Here is a 19,220-nt window from a genome sequence, read left to right on the forward strand (position 1 = left end):
TAAAATTAAAATTAAACAAAACTCAGAAAGTACGTAATATAACGTTACAAATATAAATATATTTTAGCTATTGCCTACGATTATTATTTGCACGTTCTTGATTCAGACAACTACATTGCAATTTATAATTTGCTTAAGGGTATCTTTGTAATATATTTGAAGGTGCATTGATGGACATGAGTCTTTAGGGTATGAAAAAAAGTTGTTTGTCATTATCTCATCAGTTCAAATTAGGGCAGTCTTTTCAGATTTTTGAATAGAAAAATAAATATTGAAGGTGCATTAAAGCAAATGAGTCTTTCTTCAAAATATAAAAATTCACCGAAGGTTCATGACTATAAAAGCACTTTCAGTGTAAATATATTTAACGGATCATCTATTTTTAAACGTAAAAATTGTACACTAAAGGTGCTCCATTGACCATGCATTTTTACCATTTTGTTCATAAAAATTCTGACAATCCATTTATTGCATTTCTCCCTCATTCAACATCATTTTGATCCAAAAAATAATTAATAAGCATCTTAGAAAATAGTAAAGTATGATCTCTGTTTTATATTTTGAGCCACTGTTCGTTGACACTTGTTGAAAATTATTGATTTTCACCTTGAATTGCCTATACACAATGGAGTATTCATATTTTTGAACATGAGTATAAGCTCAACTAGCACAATTGATATCGTTAATCAACATACTTGCGCAGATTGAAGCCATTGAAGACTATTTGATTGGTGTTCTATGAGTTGCAAGGTTGAAAATTTTGTTTTTAGCAAGGTTAAGTGTTACTTTAAGCTTTGTTGCTTAATTTTTAAATCTACTTTGTAAAATATTATAATTTTGTGCCTAATTCATGGATTGGAACAAGTGTGTGCATGATAGTATTAATGTCTTTGATCAACGCGAATATATATTTTGTGAAGTATATTGAGAATCATTTAATCGTAAGCTCTAAGGTGATGTTGGGACATTAGAAATCTTTTCTTCGCTGCCATAATATGGTCATTAGGGGCATACTTAATTGTTGTAATACGATAGAGACATACTTATGCTGCCGTAAATGTTAGGGGTCTTTTACATGCTGTCGTAGTAGACTTTTGGGACATTATATATGTTGTTGTGGACTTGTCAAGGTGTTAAGTTGATCATCCATATTGTCGTTTATGACAAGCTGTGAGAGTTGATTGAGTTGAGATACGAAGTGACTTTTTGAACCTTTCTTTGGATCTTATTAAGCTTTATATTATAATATATATTGGAGAAAATGCCCTCCCCCCAACCTATACTCAAAATCCCAACTGCACACTCCAACTTCAAGGGAGCTTATGACCTCCCTGGACCTTTTATTTCCTATATTATTTAACCCTTAAACGCTAACATGTCCACCTAAACTAGATATGTGCACTTGTTTGACTTACAAACACTTGGCCTACTATTTTTCACTTTTAATTTTCCTCCTTAATTCTAACCAACTAGACCCCACTTTTTTACCTCACTTCATCTTTTCTTTTGTGAAGAACAGTTTCTTCTTTACTTCATTGCGGATGTATGAAAACTTTTAAGATTATTGTTGATTTGCTGATTTTTTTAATTATATTTTCATATGATATTATCCAAACATTAGAGGGATTTGTGCGAGCCTCAAATGTATATTTTCACTAATTTCTTAGCTTCTTGAAAAAATTAGTTACAAAGTTTGTTTTCCCTCAACAGAGAGGAAATCCTCAAGTGTGAAATGTTTAATTGGGGAAATGGGTTTCAATGTCAGCATATATTCAGATTTTTATAAATTGAGACCATTATTTGAGGCTAAATAATATTAAATTGACGAAAATGAAAATCAATGATACTATTCTTTGAGGTAAAAAATGAAGCTGGTGAAAATAGGCATTAATGGCGGTCTTAATAGCATTGCAAGTGTAAAGCTTGGAAATTGCTGCGTCGCTCCACATGGACCCCACTTTGAGCCCTAAATTTGAAATTGAAGTAGATCATGGACACAAAATCTTCAATTTGAAGTGAAATTACAGTTAAAAGTTTTGCCAACTAAATCGAAGCTTCAATTTTTGAAGATGGGAAGGCAAAAAGAAGAAAGACGAAAAGGCAAAAAGAAAAAAAAAGTTATTTGGGAGAAAATGATTGAGAAATTAGATATATTTAATCAAAAAAAAACAAAAAATAGGGGTGGTTTGGACTGTCATGTATACATTTATTAAAAGTGGGGCATTGGATATAAGTTGTTACGCGTCTAGAGGAGGTGTTTTCACCTGCTATGATAGGTCAGTGTTTAGGGGTCAAATAATAAAGAAAAGGATTTGGGAGCAGGGGGGGGGGGGCATAGGATCCCGTGATATATAGATGTGTAATTGGGATTTGGCCTATAGATTAGGGGGGTATTTGACCATTTTCTCTATATATTTTGTATATAGTTACTGCATTTGTTGTGCTTTGTATTTTTCTAACACTTATTCCAGGGTAATAAAGTAGCGAATCGAGAATCTTACTGGATTATATTTACATATAGCTCACTCTCCTTACACATGTTTGCAAATATTGTTGCGGAAGGTGAGAACTAGTGGCTAATGGTTCGTTCGTGAGGATTCTATTGCTGAAGCCTTCACATTGCTCGTGGAGGCTATTGTTCCAGCTAGCTATTTTCAGATTATATTTCTTTTCATTTAGTTTGCATGTCCAAAAGTTGAACTCATACAACTCTATTTAGATTCTCCATAGACTAGAGAATTAGTTCTCGAGTGATTATTGAATATACATTTTGATTATGAATTTTGTTGGATTATTATTCGCTATTTGTTGATGCATTGAAGTTGCACGTGTCTTATATTAGTGCTTATTAATTGGTAAGGTGTAAGAAAAATTGATTCTTTCGATAGGTGGTGTTGGCGGGTGCCAATCACGTCCAGGAGTATATTGGGACGTGACACCGGCAACTAGAGCAGCTGAAATCATAAGACTGACTGATCAAGAGTTGTACATGTATTTTTTTTATTTTTTTTTGGTTTCTCATCCGGTGTTCGATACCCATATTGGAGTCCGACTAATCCGGATTCGTGCCGCGTAAGGCTCCATTGGGGGTAAGCGCTCCCAACAGAGTTAGAGTTGTACATGTAGTTGCATCTACAAGAAAACAGAAAAAAGTATCTTCATCTACTACTAGTTCCTTCTATGTATCAAGGGTGCGCGAACTCCAGAGCTCAACAGTTGATGGAGAGGCTCTATAATTTGGAAGTTAAGAAGTTCCTCAACTCTTTTCTAAGAATCTTTCCAGCTGCAGATCTTGGTATCCAAGCTCCGAAGTAAACTTTTCTAATCTTCTTGTATGGTGCAACCTGTTATAAAGAATATGAAGCGATCAGCAATTGAAGCACTTATATACCAAAAATTTGCGATCTTGAAAATCATAAAATTAGCCATGTCATACAAGTATTGAGACGAAAGACTCGTTGCCAGATTAAACAAAGGGAATAACACAAAGAAACCCAAAAAAACACACGGTGAAGCTGATTATTTTACCTGCTTAGAAACAAAGTCGATTACATCTGTTTGGGAAAGTGCACACCCATCTCTCTTGGCGACAAATGCAACTGGAATTTCTCCAGCTTCCTCATCTCTGGCCCTGAAAAAGTAGAATAACAACAAAGTGGGTGAAAGCTAGCAACCTGACCATGCTAAGAGTGGCAGAAAGAAATGAAATTATGCAATCATTCAAAGATCAGCATGGATGATTTAGTGATAAAGAACCAAGGACAGTAAAGGAAAAGCTCCTTTTGGTATGGTTTGGAACATTCCGATGATTCGCTATCTTTCATGATCGTATAAACCAGTGACACTGCTCGATCTAGGTACAAAGTGATTGGAGCATAACTTACTACATCAGTCTAGACAACAAAAAGATGTGCAGGACTACCAGATATACTCTCAGCCAAATTGGTATTAGCAGCAGGAAATCAAAATTTCTTCAGTAATTCAAGCAAGAGCTTCTACCGCGAATTCTGTTTTAAGGAAGTTCACTATCACGGTTTCCACATGAAGGAACAGTTAGATGTGATTGAGAAATAAGTTTACACCCATTCATGCTTTTATCAGGCATTAGATGTTGATATCCATTTTCCCTAGTGAGTCACCTTTATTTTGGATTTTTCATATTTCACATTCCCTTCTTAGGAATGAAATTCAGTGTCATCGAAATGGTATCTATGGAGGATGAAATAAGGACTTATGTTCAAAGTACATGTATTCCTCTTAACAGGTTTCCATCAATATCTGAAGCACGATTCAAGCTTACCCTATTACTGCAGCATCAATGATATCTGGATGTGAGACTAATACAGATTCTAAATCAGCAGGAGCTATCTGCAAATTTATACACCGAAAGAGAATCCATCCATCAATCTCAACAAAAAATTTTAAAAGAATGACTGAATTGAAAATGCAAGCGTCAGTTCTCTTGGTAAATTCTCTGATGCTACTCAAACGTTGAAGCACTGAGAAGATATTGATCAATGAGCTACAAGTCAGATCTATATTCATGATGAAATATAAGATACCAGAAGCAGCATAACAAGTTTCAGATCTCAGAAAATAGGCAAGAACTCCAATAGAAGACATTGAAAGATCTACCTGGAAGCCCTTGTATTTGATAGTCTCTTTCAGACGATCAATGACATAAAGATATCCTTCTTCATCAAAGTACGCAATATCACCGCTGTGGAGCCAACCATTGTCATCAATCGTAGACTTAGTACACTCTAAGTTATTCAAGTATCCTGGAAATTGAAGCCACGTACAAAAATTTTACTTACTGTTTAGAGTAGTAAAGTCAAAACAAGATATACGGCTGGCATTCGGCGCTAACTTTGCAAATAGGCTTTTGTTAAGCATTAGCCTAAATAATATCACACACATCAGAGATACATGATGGTTACATGAGCTAACATTTTCACACTTTTTCACCTAAAATCTTTTGAAAATCTAAGGATGATGCACATACACCAGGAAACATGACAAAATTTAGACGCTAAGAAAATTTTCTGATGACTTAAGCATTTAGCAGCACAAAGAGCATTTCAGTATCTTCAGATAACTAGAACATACCTTTCATTACACCAGGTCCACAAAGCCAGAGCTCACCCATGCTGTTGGGAGGTAAGGGTGAACCGGTGATCCAATCCACTACTTTAGCTTGCATATTTGGAGCTAGAAGTCCTACCGAAGAATAATTATGCAGCTTTTCAGTATTGTAACCACGTGTTCCAACAGCAGTTGACTCAGTCATGCCATATCCCTGGACAACAAATTATGACATATTTTCCTGAGAAGTGAAAGCAAAACATACAACAGAAAATTTTGCCACTTCCATCGCTTTGGATGAGTAATGCATTCTCCAAGTTTGCAATATTCTAGCACATCTCCAATCGCCATTTGGCTCACAGGACAGTAAAATCAGAAGAAGAAGCAATCATTTCTTTTTGAAGGGTTCAACTGAGATAAAGAGCTTCGATTAGAGTCATACCTAGAGCTAAAACATCATACAGACCTATAGAATTTTTTCCTAATGCATGCTTTAAAAGATGAGGGCAGGTAACATGATTTCATCCGTATCAAATAGAACAAAAATGAAAAAAGGAAGTTAAGCAGATCAAAGAGTGTAATTAGACATTTATACTTTGAACTAACTAGCAACTTTGTCTTTCCAAAATGGTAGCTACCTTGACGTATATGGTAAGATGCATCCAATTGACAGTCAAGGATCTAGGGGACGTACCTGAATGAAATCAACATTGGGTAGAGTGTGAACAAAGTCTTCAATGGTTTTCGTGGTTATGGGAGCTGCACCGCATGAAACCTGTTTCAAGCTCTTCAGTTTGCTCGAAGCACCATCCTTTGCTTTTCTAGTCAATGCTATTAGCAAAGGCGGGACTGCGGGGAAATGAGTAACGCCATATGTTTCAATAGCTTTCACCATCTCATTAGCATCAAATTTTCTCATAACAACGATAGTAGTTCCCAACGACAACAACCCCATCGCAAACAGAGAAAGCCCATACACATGAAACATTGGCGCAATCGCCAAATACACATTCTCAGTACTCAAATATTCATACTGAGAAGATTCAAACCTCACAAAAAGTTCCACCATTGCTATCAAATTCCCATGAGTCAAAACAACGCCTTTACTCGCACCCGTAGTACCAGAGGAGTACAGAATTACTGCTGTATCTTGCTGACTTATTCTAGGCCTCAAATCCCAATTGGGATGACATGTAACCAGCTCATAAAAAACAGAACTTTCACCACCATTTGAACCAGAAACCAAAATTTCAGGGACCCCTATAACAGGAACATCTAAAGTACACAACTTATCAACTTTATCACTACAAGTAAATACTAAACTCACACCACAATCAAGAACTTGCTTCTTTATCTCTAACAAACTACTTAAAGGATTCATAGTAGTTACAACAGCACCAATGATCAAAGCACCTAACAAAACAACAGGAAAATAAATGGAATTTGGAAGGAGAATCAAAACAACATCACCTTTTACAACACCCCTTTTGTGTAAACCACTAGCCATAGACTTAACCATAGGATAAAGCTCTTCATAAGAAACTGAAATACCAGATATGGAGTCCACAAGTGCACAAACCCCACCATGTTTATGAGAAAAAATGAAGGAAACAACATCAAGAAAAGGGTCTTCTGGCAATTTTACAGAAGGGTGTTTGCTGGTATATACACCTGTTTCAGCACAGTACCAATGGATTTTAGAAGGGTTTCTCTCAACTTCACCATTACCACCTTTTTTTTCACCTTCAGTGGAATTGGAGTTAAAATGGGGTTTCAAGAAAGTTGTCATTTTGATAACAAGAAAAAGGGGTTAATAAGTCTTAGTACACAAAATCAAGAAAACCCCATATTGCATTTATATAGAACCAAAAAAGCTATTGTTAAATTTGTTAGCTTATTAGGTAGTAATAATAGCAAAAAAACTGCTAAGAATGTTTGCAATTTGATGATTGAATTAGGAAATTTAATAACAGAAATTGATTAGTCACCATTATGGAATAACTTGGGAAGAGTAGGATTCAACTGTTTTTTGTTGATTATGATTTTCTTGGTGTTTTGTTGTAAGCTACCCAAATAGTTGCTTCAAATTACATTAGTATGGAAGCCACAAGCCTTGCTTTATAAGTTGTAAACCAACATTTGGAATGAGAAAAATGAGTCAAAGGACCAAATCTCCACTAAAGAAAAGAAAAGGGGACAAGTCGCTCCAACAAATTTATTAAAAAAAAAAGATACGTCTGTTTTAACAAATGGAATAGTTATTGGACAACTATATCAATTATCACAACTTTGTACAGTTATTAAATAACTTTGATAGTTGTTAAATAACTTTGTAAAGTTGTCAAAAAATTACGAAAGTTATTCTACAATTGCAATAAGTTATTCGGACGAAAAAACTTTAAAAAAAAATTATCTCTCCCACCTAATTTAAAAAACTTAAAGACTCCTACTTAATTGGATAATTTCTTTGTCCATTTTGAATGGTATGTTGCCTTTATTTTTAAATAAGTGATGTTTTTAACTTGATCGCATCTCTTTGAAAAATATATAAAAAAAAAAGTAGAAAGTGTTTTTAACACACCTTAGGTGCATATTTACTTGTTTTTTTTTATAATCTTGGTGTTCGAAATAGCTTGCATACCTCAATTAATTTTATTGGATACCTTATCATTTTTCACCAACAATAGATATTAGATAATTCTGTCCACCTAGTATTTGTCTCTGTTGATCTTTAATTATCCATATGACTTAAGAAAATCAATATCCAACAATACTTGTTGAATTTAAAAAATTAACGGGTAATTTATCCATGGAAAAAAGCATGTTTACCCCCCTAAACTTATCACGAAAGTTTACTTTAACCATTAAACTTAACCTGTAATTATTTACCCCCTAAACAACTTTTATATAATTTTTTTTACCATCCTCAAAAAATTATACCACTCTCACTATGGAGAATGCATCACACTCGCATATATATATATAGAGAGAGAGAGAGAGAAAGAGAGAGAGAGAGAGAGGAGCGAATGGCAAGGAGAAACAGGCAGGTTTCCGTCAACATGTCTACTTCTCCTACCTGCTTCATAAGTTACTTCCTCCATAATTTTATTATGCCATTTCTAATAGATTATTATAAGATATTTATGTATTAAAAATTAATAAAAATTAACAATATTTAATAAAAAAAATAAAATAGATATTTATGACTTGTTTGCTTCAACTGTTTCACCGATAATTTGACTGTATCACCTATAGTTAAGTATTATGAGTCATCTAAATATTAAAAATTAATTATAAAGTCATCTAAATATTAAAAAATTAATAATATTTAATGTTAAATTTACTTGACGTTTTATATGAGATCCATTTAATTTTTTTTCGCATGTATTTTTGTATAGTAATTTTGTTGTACCACTTATAATAAGACATGTCTGTTTCGTTGTTTCAATTATGATTTTACTATGTCACTCCTAATTAATTATTGTGACCATTTAAACATTGTATCAATTAATAATATTTGATAGAAAAGGTAAAATAAATTTAAAATGATAAGTTAATCAAAAAAATTTCACAAGTATTTTTTATAGTAATTTTTCTATATCACTTCTAATTAGTTGTTGTGGGTCATTAAGACATGTCTACTTCGATGCTTCGATGTAACTTTAGTATATCGCCCATAATTAATTATTATGTTCATATAAGCTTTATGACACTTAAATTGAAATAGAAGAAAAAATATTATACATCACAATAATTTAAAACATAAATTATTTAAAAAATGTAATTGACTATCAATGCCACAAAAGTTTGAACAACGAGATCGATATATATTATTTGAAAATTATATAAAAAGTATTATAAATTACAATAATTAATAATTTAAAATATCTATAAAAAAATTTATTATATATTTTTAAAAAATATTATAAATCATAATAATTAAAATAATTTTTTTAAAATATTTGTTGGGCCCGTGTCATGCACCACACACACACACAACGTTGCTGAGTCCTCCCATCCCAATGCCCCCCCTCCCCCCCTCCACACTACAAAACCCCAGTCGGCATTCCCCCGAAGTCTCTAATCCCTCCCTTCCCCGCACCCCTCTCCCCTCTCCCCGCTACCCCAAACTTCTTTATCTTCTTCTTTCTTCTATACTCTGTTTTTTTTTTCTCTATTTTAAATTAATAATTAATATTTGTTATCATTATTTTTTTGGTTCTTGAATTTTTCTTAAGTTAAATTTTCATTAAAAAAATCATATAAAAAGTACTTTTGGTTTAGAAGTAATTACATGGCTAATTAATAAGCTTTATTTTTTTTTGTTTCGATTTTGATGTGCGAAAATTAAATTAATTTGTTGATTCTTGATTTTCATTGAAAAGTTTATTTGTTGTAAAATAGAGGAAGAAAAAGATATGGGGATGGTGGGGTATGAGGAAGAAGAAGATCGGAGGAGGGGGTGGGGGAGAGGGGGTGAGGAAGAAGAGGAAAAAAATAATGGCTGAAAATTATAAAGTGGGCCCCACTTTTTTTAATACTTTTTTAAAAATTTAAACGTGTTTTAATTTATTTATTTGTCACGTCTGCTGTTAAAGGAGCAAAACAATACATTTTAAAGTTTAGAAAAGAGGTAAACAATTACAGGTTAAATTTAATGGCTAAAGTAAATTTTCGTCACAAGTTTAAGCGGTAAACATGCCTTTTTCCTTTATCCATTTACACCTATTTTACTTTTGATATTAAATATTATTTACTATTCAATGCATTTTTTAAAATAATATATTTATTATATTAAAAGAGTTATATAGTAAATTACCTTTATTATTTATTATTTTTTTATTTGTTTATCAAGTTAATAGTGAATAAATATTATTGAACGGAAGGAGTAACTTACTTTTACTCTCTTTATTTCTAAACGAGTGATGTTTTTAGCTTGGGCATACCCCTTAAGATACTCTTCAGAAAATAAAAGTTTTTAATTAACTTATTCTTAATAAATATCTTTAAAAAATAATAATATTTTTTAATAGTAATTTTTTTGGTTATGTAAAAAGAAACTATTTAAAGATCAATAAAATTGGAAAAACCTTCTAGATTATCTAATACACTAGTTATTTAGGAGCATAGTAAAATGACCAACCACATACTTAGGAACATAGAGAGCAATATCTTGAAAAAGATGTCTCTTTAGTAATTCTTTTGGCTATATAAAATTCTTTTTCATTAAAGAAGAATAAAATTGAAAAAATATTCTTAATTTCTTTTTAATTATCTAAACCTACTTATTTAGAAACAACATTAAAATAATAAAACATTTCTTAATTATGAACGGAGAGAGCATTAATTTTAGCCTCCATTATATTTGTTAGTATAAATATTCTGAAGCCAATTAAATTTCATTCATTTTTAAGAGGATAAATTCCATAAAAATATAAATTTAAGAGACACAAATACATAAAATTTCTTATTTTTTAAAATATTTCATAAAATCTCATATTTCTCCTTTTTCTCTTGATACATATCAAATAAGAAAGTAACCAATTTGCACTTATTTTAGGAGAGTAAATAATAGGAAAAAATCTCTTAAATATCTAAAGAAAATCAAATTAAAAAATTTTCATCAGATCTTATCATTTACAATTTACAATTTGGTTCAATTTTTTTCATTTCTATTTAATTTTTTTTCCTTAAATTTTTTAAATATTTACTGTGTGCTTCATGTTGACAAGCATTCATATTCTTTTGAAAGATCTTCATACCGTAGAAGTTTAAAAATCTCATAGTTTCGACGGAATCATGATAATGACTATGACCATTGCAATGGTCCGCACAATTAGCTATCGAATTTGGCATGATACATAAATTTTTAGTTAATGCGCTTGATACATATACAACGTTGTTGATTTCTCGATTCATTTTCGTACTATAAACAGTGATACATTTGTTGTCATTGTATTGCTGATAGATATGAGTAATATTTTTATTGTCAGAATATCGGTGATACATATAGTAAATACTTTTTTTATAGCGATTCATATTTTTTATTCATTTATAAATGTTTGATGCATTAAACATATGTTCGACATATGTAAACTATTTATTTTTGTGTGAGATGAAATTTTGAATGAGTATTGAGTAATTTTACCATATGTAACATTGTGATACATTTGGAACCAGATGTATTCATGTCACGATTTGAGTGTGATTTACTCTTCATAATAATTAAAAATCGGCTACTTCTTTATTTAATTAACCACTCAGTTACAAATGTATCACCATGCATATATATCAAGGCTAAAGATATGTATCACAAAAATTAAAATTCGGGATATTTTATAATTTGACAAAGTTATGGTAAAAATTGTTACAATCCATTAGAAATTTAAAATTTATATAAGTTACCTTTTTTAAAAAATATTTTCACAATTTGAATCCGTAAAGATGACATGACAATAATTTTACCAATTATTCTAAAATTTCCTTCTAATAATGCAAGATGAATTATATATAATTTCTTTCCACTAGGCCTGGAAATGGCACACGCAGAAATGGATGAAAGATTTAGGGCCCGTTTGAGCATGGATATGTTTTTCCTTTTTTGGGAATTTTTTTCGGAATTAAAAATTATGATGTTTGGCCATGAAACTTTAAAAAATAATTTCGGAATAAAATTTCGAAAATAGAAAACAACTTTTTGTTGTTTTCCCCTTTTTTCACTTCTATTATTATTATATATAACTCCAATCTTTAAATTTTTACACAAACCATTCTTATTAACTAAATTCCGTAATTTTTTTTAAAAAGACCAAATTCAATAAAATAAAATAATTAATTCAAGTGAAAATAATTAAGAATTTTCATCAACAAATTTAAGAATATATAAAATATATTTATATCTGTCAATCATATTTATCAAAATATATTTTTCTCTATTTAATCGATTATGGTTAGATAAACTTATTTAGCTCGTGCTTGTGACATTTTTATTCAAATTTTAGAAGAATAACAATCATAATAATTAGTCTGTTGTTAATTATTTTATCAATTGAAGACATATAAATTATTTTCTCAACATTTGGTTGTATGTTAGTAGATAAATTAGAAGTTGAGTGATTTTGATAATTTTTAAAAATTGAGGGTATAAAATCATATTTAAAAAAATAATCAAAAGTCTAAAAAAAAAAATTCAAAAAGACATGGCCAAACACAACTCCAACTCCAACTTCAACTCCAACTCCAAAAAAAAGTAATTTTCATGACCAAACGGCTACTTAAATTTATCATAAATTTTATATAACTTTATTTCACGTGACTTACAAACAACCTCTCAAAAATAGATTTACAAAATCCAAATTTGTCATGAATTCTTACTGTTGGGCCAGCTAGTACAGATTAAAATAGTTGGAAGATTGCTTACCAAAAAAACAAAAAAATAGTTGGAAGATTCAGATTTGCCATGAATTTTATATAATTTTTTTTCCACTATGCTTATTAACAACACAAAAATCGACATAACGTTCACCTGGGGATTTTTATTGGAGCATAACTATTTGGCATCGTATAGAATTTATCGAAAATATCAAAGAATTTCTAATATTCAAGATTAAAAATAAGTGAATTCAATGACAAAGACTCACTTTCGATTTTTGAATTAAAGACAACTTCACAGGTATTTCCTATGCTTTTTTTTGCTCCTTTACTTCAAAAACAAGTGAATTTTTATTTCAATGCACATCTAATAACTAGAATATAAATTATATCAAATGATAAACTATCACGAGTTTTATCTATATCACGATAATAAATGAAAAATTAAGATTCTACGTAAATATGAAAACAGTTGAAATTTTATATAATTAATTACTAAATTTATTGGGATTTATGAAAATTGCTCACGAAACCATTCATGTTTAACCAGTATATTTCTCTTTTTGGATAAAAGCCACAAATATTTTGCTCTTTAATTTACCTATTTTACGTGTTGCCTTTCTCTTTTTTTTTTTTTTGTACGTCATAATTTCTTTTATTTATTTTCTAAACCTAATTATTTTGTACTCCATTAGAGCTCTTTATCATACTTGTTCAATGTTGAGTTTTCTAATTTCGATAGGTCTTTTTAAGTTTGGAAGTTACTCTACATTTTCACACTCTCTTATTAATAAGAGGGAGTTTGTGCAACAATCACACACCTCTCCGTCAACATGTGTGGTTGTTGGCATTAACTTCAATTTTGAGGGTATTTTGGTATTTTACTCAATTCATTGTGCATATACTCAATGACAATACACTTGGACATCTTTTTAAAAATTAGCATGTTTATTCCATCTTTCTTTTAAGTGTTACGAGCCTTTTGTACATCCTTTGGTTGGGAAAGAGTTATTTCGGGATAACTAATCCCGAAATTAGTTATTCCGGTATAATTCGGGATTAGTTATTCCACCATGTATATGGGATAACTTATCTCATCATTATGGTGTAAATGATGGGATAAATAATATCGGCTATAGCTAATACTTCAAACCAAACATGGAATAATGATGAAATGAATTAATGCTGAAACACATTTTCATTCATTTTCTTTAAATAGGTCCAGTTTTTAAAAATAATTTATAATATTTTTATTAATCGTAAGTTATTTAAATTTTTAAAAATAGATAATATTTACTAACACAAATAAAATAGATAGAAAACGATATTAAATCAGTAAAATTGAATGATTATTTTAAATATATTTCATAAAATAAAGATGGATGAGTGAATACAAAATCTGAGTTCCACAGGACAAAAATAATTTTTTTTTTTAAAAAAAAAAAAGAGAAAAAGAAAGCACGTAAATATGAACAAAAGCTATGAAAAAGAAAAAGTTCGAATATCATGTGGTTCATCATGAATTATGACATAGTTCATGATTATGGAAATTAATGTTAATCCCTAAATTGTGGAAGTTATAAATTTGGAAAGTAAATCATATTTCTTATATAATTTAATTTTTTAAACTATTAATAATTATAATTTAATATTTTTATATATTCATGTACTTAATTGCACAACAGAATTTTGTAAATTCCTTTGTTGAAATCCTCAGTCTGAACTAAATTTTATGTACAACATGATTTTGCATAAATTCTTTAAGCACAACATAAATCTGCATAAACTACTTCTTGTTCTTTAAAATGTTTTTATCAATGTTAATAATATTTATTAGGTATTCATTTTACACTTAATGAGATGATTTATCATCACACAAATATATAAATTTTATTTAAAATTTAAAATTATCTAATAAGTACCATTTAAATAAATAATTTATAAATAAATATTGAGCCCGTATATAGCATGAGTTTTTCATTACTAGTCTTAAATAAAATACAGTTCTTTAAATTTTTTAAAATAATATCTATTTATATAAAAATAATAAATTTTTAAAAATTGAATAAAACACAATCTCTCTCTTTCTGGATGAGCCATAAATATTTTGCTCTTTCACTTATCTATTTTACGTATTGATTTTTTTTTTTTTTCAGTCACAACCTCTTTTGCGGTTCTTATACAAAATAATATTCTTTCGTGGTTCGATTTGAATTGATTGTTGGTTAAAATTTAAACCAAATTAATTTACTTCAATTTTTAGTTATCAAAATCAAACCAAGTGTAATTCACATCCATCAATTTGGTTCAATCTTTCAAAAAACTGATATTGTGTTGGATATAGTTTTTTTAATTAGAAAAAGTATCTTAAAATCTATAAACTTTAATCAAGTAAAGAGAATTGACATGAAATTCGAAACAAAAAAAAGAGAGGGTAAAACTCATGGTTATTTCTTTGAATAAATGAATTTGAATTCATGACTTTGTTTTAAATATAAACTTAAGGTATAAAGTTCAGTAGTCTATTACACATAAATAAAAATATTCATGAAGAAAGTACAGAAGAATCTATGATTATTTATAAAAAATAAATATACTGTATATATATATAATTATTAAACTCAGTGTAGATAATTTATTAATTCGGTATGATTTTTCTTCAATAACAAAACCAATTCAAACCAAATATATTGATTTACAAAATTTGAAAATTCAACAAAATCAAAATCAAAAACAAAAACTAATTTATCTAATCGATTTAATTTAATTTATAATTTAAATTGATTATTAATTAACTATGAACACTCGTGAATGTGATCATCGTTGGCCAGAAGAATTAAATTACTTCAATCACAAGAGGAGTTGTTTTTTAATGGAAATATTGACCCCCAATCACATGCCAACACCAATTTCATTTTCAATTCAATTCCCATATTGCCAATTCACCTAATTCTTGTTCTTTTCTTGACAGCAGAAGATGAAAAAAAAAATAGGTATTTTGATATACTAAAGTTGTGTGCCAAGTTTGAAAAAAAAAAAATCAAATTATAAAGATTTATTACACATATTTTTATTTTACATTTCTGCAAAATGATATTTTCATAACTTAAATTCATAAAGATTATATAATAAAAACTTTACCTGTTACTTCAAGAATTTCTTCTAATAATGCAAGATGAATTGTATACATAATTTTTTCCCACTAGGTCTGGTAATGGCACACCCAATAATGGATGAAAGATTTCAGTTTATCATGAATGTTATATAACTTTTTTTCACTTGGCATGTTGATTGTCATTGTTATTATCCTGTATTATAAAATAATATAGCAAATCAGATTAAACAATTCTCAAAACAAAAACGTAAAGGAATTTATTAAATATTCGAGTTCATAGCTTTTTTATGTGTTCTTAAAGAATTTAATCTCCTTCAATACTTAAGGTTTTGGATTATTTCTTCTTCGGATAAAACAAATTTATCTATTATTATTGTAGCAGTACTTCAAATGTCAATAACTTTATCAAACTCAAAGTCACCAACTAATGACCCAAAGATTCAATATTTGTTTGTAAGAAAATATGCAGATGAAGTACGAAATTTTTTTATTAATTAAAAACTTAAGCTAATCCTCTCAATTTAAAATCATGAAAAGGTATTTGGAAAAGTCACAATTTATCAGAAAATTCATAATTCGTCGAAAAAGTCACAACTTATCGGAAGATTCACAACCCATTTAAAAGGTCATAATCATCCAAAATAAAATGATGTTTTTCAATATGCATTTTTTCCTTTCATATCTATTCATTTCTCATTCAACCTCTTGAAAATCCGTTACAAACAACCTCTCAAAAATAAATTTTAAAAAATTAAAATTTATATATAATAGATAGAAGATTCTGATTTGTCATGAGTTTTATATAATTTCTTTCCACTAGGCCTGGTAGTGGCACATGCAAAACTGGAGGAAAGATTTAAATTTATCATAATTATATAATTTAAAATTTCACTTGGCTTACAGACACAACCTCTGAAAGATAGATTAAAAAATTCAAATTTGTCAGGAATTTTAATATACACTCTTACCATTAGGCCAGCTAGACGCAATAAAAGATATGGAGGATTCAGATATGTAATTATTTTTATATAATTTATTTCTACTATGCTTACTAACAACGCAAAAATAGACAGTAACGGTCATTTGTTGTTCTCCCCGTTTTAAAAAAAATAACTTATTTTAACTTGACATAAAGTTTCAAAAAATAAAGAAACTTTTAAATTTTGTGGCCTTAAATTAAAGTTGTATTAAATGTACCAAAATACCCTTTAATCTTGTGGTCCAAAATATGACATGTGAAAAGTTGAAATTAAAGTATCGCCAAAAAAGAAAATAAGTCATTCTAAGTATTATCTGTTTTCCCTTGTATACATAATATTATGAATGATGATGACAGGTTCTGACTTATATAAAAGATTTTAAGTATTATCGTTGGACCCATTATGTATTTGAAAGATTATGTAGGGTAATAAACTAATATTGTAGTACATGGAAGGAATTATGTCAAGTAAAGTGACGTACAACCGCCATGACTCATTTTAGTTGATTTATTTAACGATGACAAATGATGTTGGATTTAACATTAATTGTGCACATGATTGACATACATATTAAACCACTAAATTAACATTTTGTGTGCCAAGTGGGAGAATGTAAATATTTATGGTCCACATAATTAATTTATTTGTTGGTTTAATAATAATTGAATAAATTAAATCCTAAATTTGTATGCTCAAGTTACCTAGTAGGACTAAACTACTGACTATTCTATTAGTAGGATAATTACTGACGGTTAGTGGGATATGTTAGTAGGATAATTATTGACTGTTAGTGGGATAATTAAGTTGTATGTTCCTTAATGATAGGTAGGATTGCGTATTAGATTGCTTAGGTTATATAATCTTTTAAATCCTTACATGATATTCAATAATTTGGTATTTGATATGATATTTGAGAATAAAATTTCAATATTTTGATATTTGGGATTGAATTCGGTATAAGATATATAAATGTCTAACTAATCCCATAAACAATAGCATTAGTCATCTCAAAGAATCTTTTGAACATTATTGATATATTAATAAAAAGCACAAAAAAGAATACTAAATAAGGTTTTTATAAAATATACTCTTTGAAGTTTAAACGTAGTTTATACATCTTCAATTTTAATATGATATTACCAAATACAGTACCGAATCGAGGTTTAATTTATCGACTATCGAATTACCGAATCGATATTTATAAGTATGATATGTGGTATTTATTCTCAAATACCGATTATCAAATTATCAAATTTAAACTTTAAAAATATCGAACCGAATATCAAATGCTCACCACTATGTGTAGGATTCATCAAAAATAACATTTTTAATCAATTTTTTTTTAAATACTTAAAACTCAAATAAAAATCGCTAGTTAAAATTGGAACAAGTACATTTACTGCGCCACATTCTCTTATAGTAGCAATAACGCATGCTAATAGCGAATCAATTTGTGAAAATACTGAGGTAACAAACACGTTTGGTTTTTGCATGTAATGACAACTTTGCGGGTATTTCCTCTAGTTAAAAATAAGTGAATTTTTTTATTGAATGCAAACCTATTAAGAAAAAAAATTAACACACAAATTATACTTTATTTTTCATTTTTACCCATTTCGATATTATCAAATTACTTTTAAAATTTTAGCCACATTAAAATAAAGTTAATTAAGTCTCTTAGAATTCATAACCTTAAAAGTATAAACAAAGGGTAAAATTGAAAGAAATTTCTAACATGTCTCGTTGAAAAGAAAAATTCTCTTATTTTAGACAATAAAAAATAATTCAAAATTTACTTATTTCGCTCTAGAGGTGCTATTACACCAACAAATCGATCCATTTCATTTAATTTCTAATCATTCAGATTCAATAACGAGACTTGTTATTATCTACTATAATAAATTCGTAGTTGAACTTTTCAATTTAATTTTAATATTTTTTTATTAAATCTTATTTAATTCCTTATTTAAGATTCAAGTACCAAATAAATTAAATATTTAATGATTTAATTTATTGAATCCTTTAAATTTACGCTTAACTTATTTCATGTGCCGAATATATCCACCTACAAAGTTTACACATGCAACCAAATAAGTTTTTATAAAGGCGTATCATTAACATCTTAACTGAGACATGCATTTCATCAGCAAACTATTACTTGTCAGTGTATATTGTTATCATTTGATTTACGATGCATATTGACTCACGAAAAAGTTGTCTTTTAATAAATTAAAACAACAATAACAACAACAGACTCAGTATATTCTCACAAAGTGAGGTCTGGAGAGGGTAAAATGTACGTAGTCCATACCACTATCTCCGAGAAAGTAGAGAGACTGTTTCCGATAGACCCTCGGCTCAAGATAGAGAATAGGTTTAATAAATTAAAACAATAATCAATATACACAATTTAATAGAATAACTATATAAATATTAAAAGTATAAATATATTCAATAGAATAGAGAATTTATTTTATTAACTCTGAATAAAATGCTTATTTATTATTTTATAATGAATATTATTATTGTATCTATACACATAATTAATTGTATATAACACCACCATTCTTTAATTTACTTATTATGTGGACCTAAGCGTACTCATTTGAAGCTCTTTATCACATTTGTTCATTATTGTAGTCCCTAACGTTAGGAGGTTTACTCTATTT

At 29.0% G+C, this 19,220-nt stretch overlaps 1 protein-coding gene across 1 annotated transcript; it reads right to left on the minus strand.

Annotated features, from left to right (window-relative positions):
* Positions 1 to 2,969: 2,969 nt before the first annotated feature.
* Positions 2,970 to 7,375, minus strand: LOC107869755 (4-coumarate--CoA ligase-like 6). The gene is made up of 6 exons (XM_016716205.2): positions 5,780 to 7,375; positions 5,110 to 5,299; positions 4,636 to 4,781; positions 4,301 to 4,368; positions 3,529 to 3,631; positions 2,970 to 3,344 (listed from the first exon to the last, which is right to left on the minus strand). Exons 1-6 carry the CDS (start codon positions 6,872 to 6,874, stop codon positions 3,231 to 3,233), a joined length of 1,716 nt encoding a protein of 571 aa, XP_016571691.1. The 5' UTR covers positions 6,875 to 7,375; the 3' UTR covers positions 2,970 to 3,230.
* Between the last annotated feature and the right edge of the window lie 11,845 nt (positions 7,376 to 19,220).

The sequence above is a fragment of the Capsicum annuum genome, chromosome 1 (genome assembly GCF_002878395.1).
Source record: "Capsicum annuum cultivar UCD-10X-F1 chromosome 1, UCD10Xv1.1, whole genome shotgun sequence".
Taxonomy (NCBI): domain Eukaryota; kingdom Viridiplantae; phylum Streptophyta; class Magnoliopsida; order Solanales; family Solanaceae; genus Capsicum; species Capsicum annuum.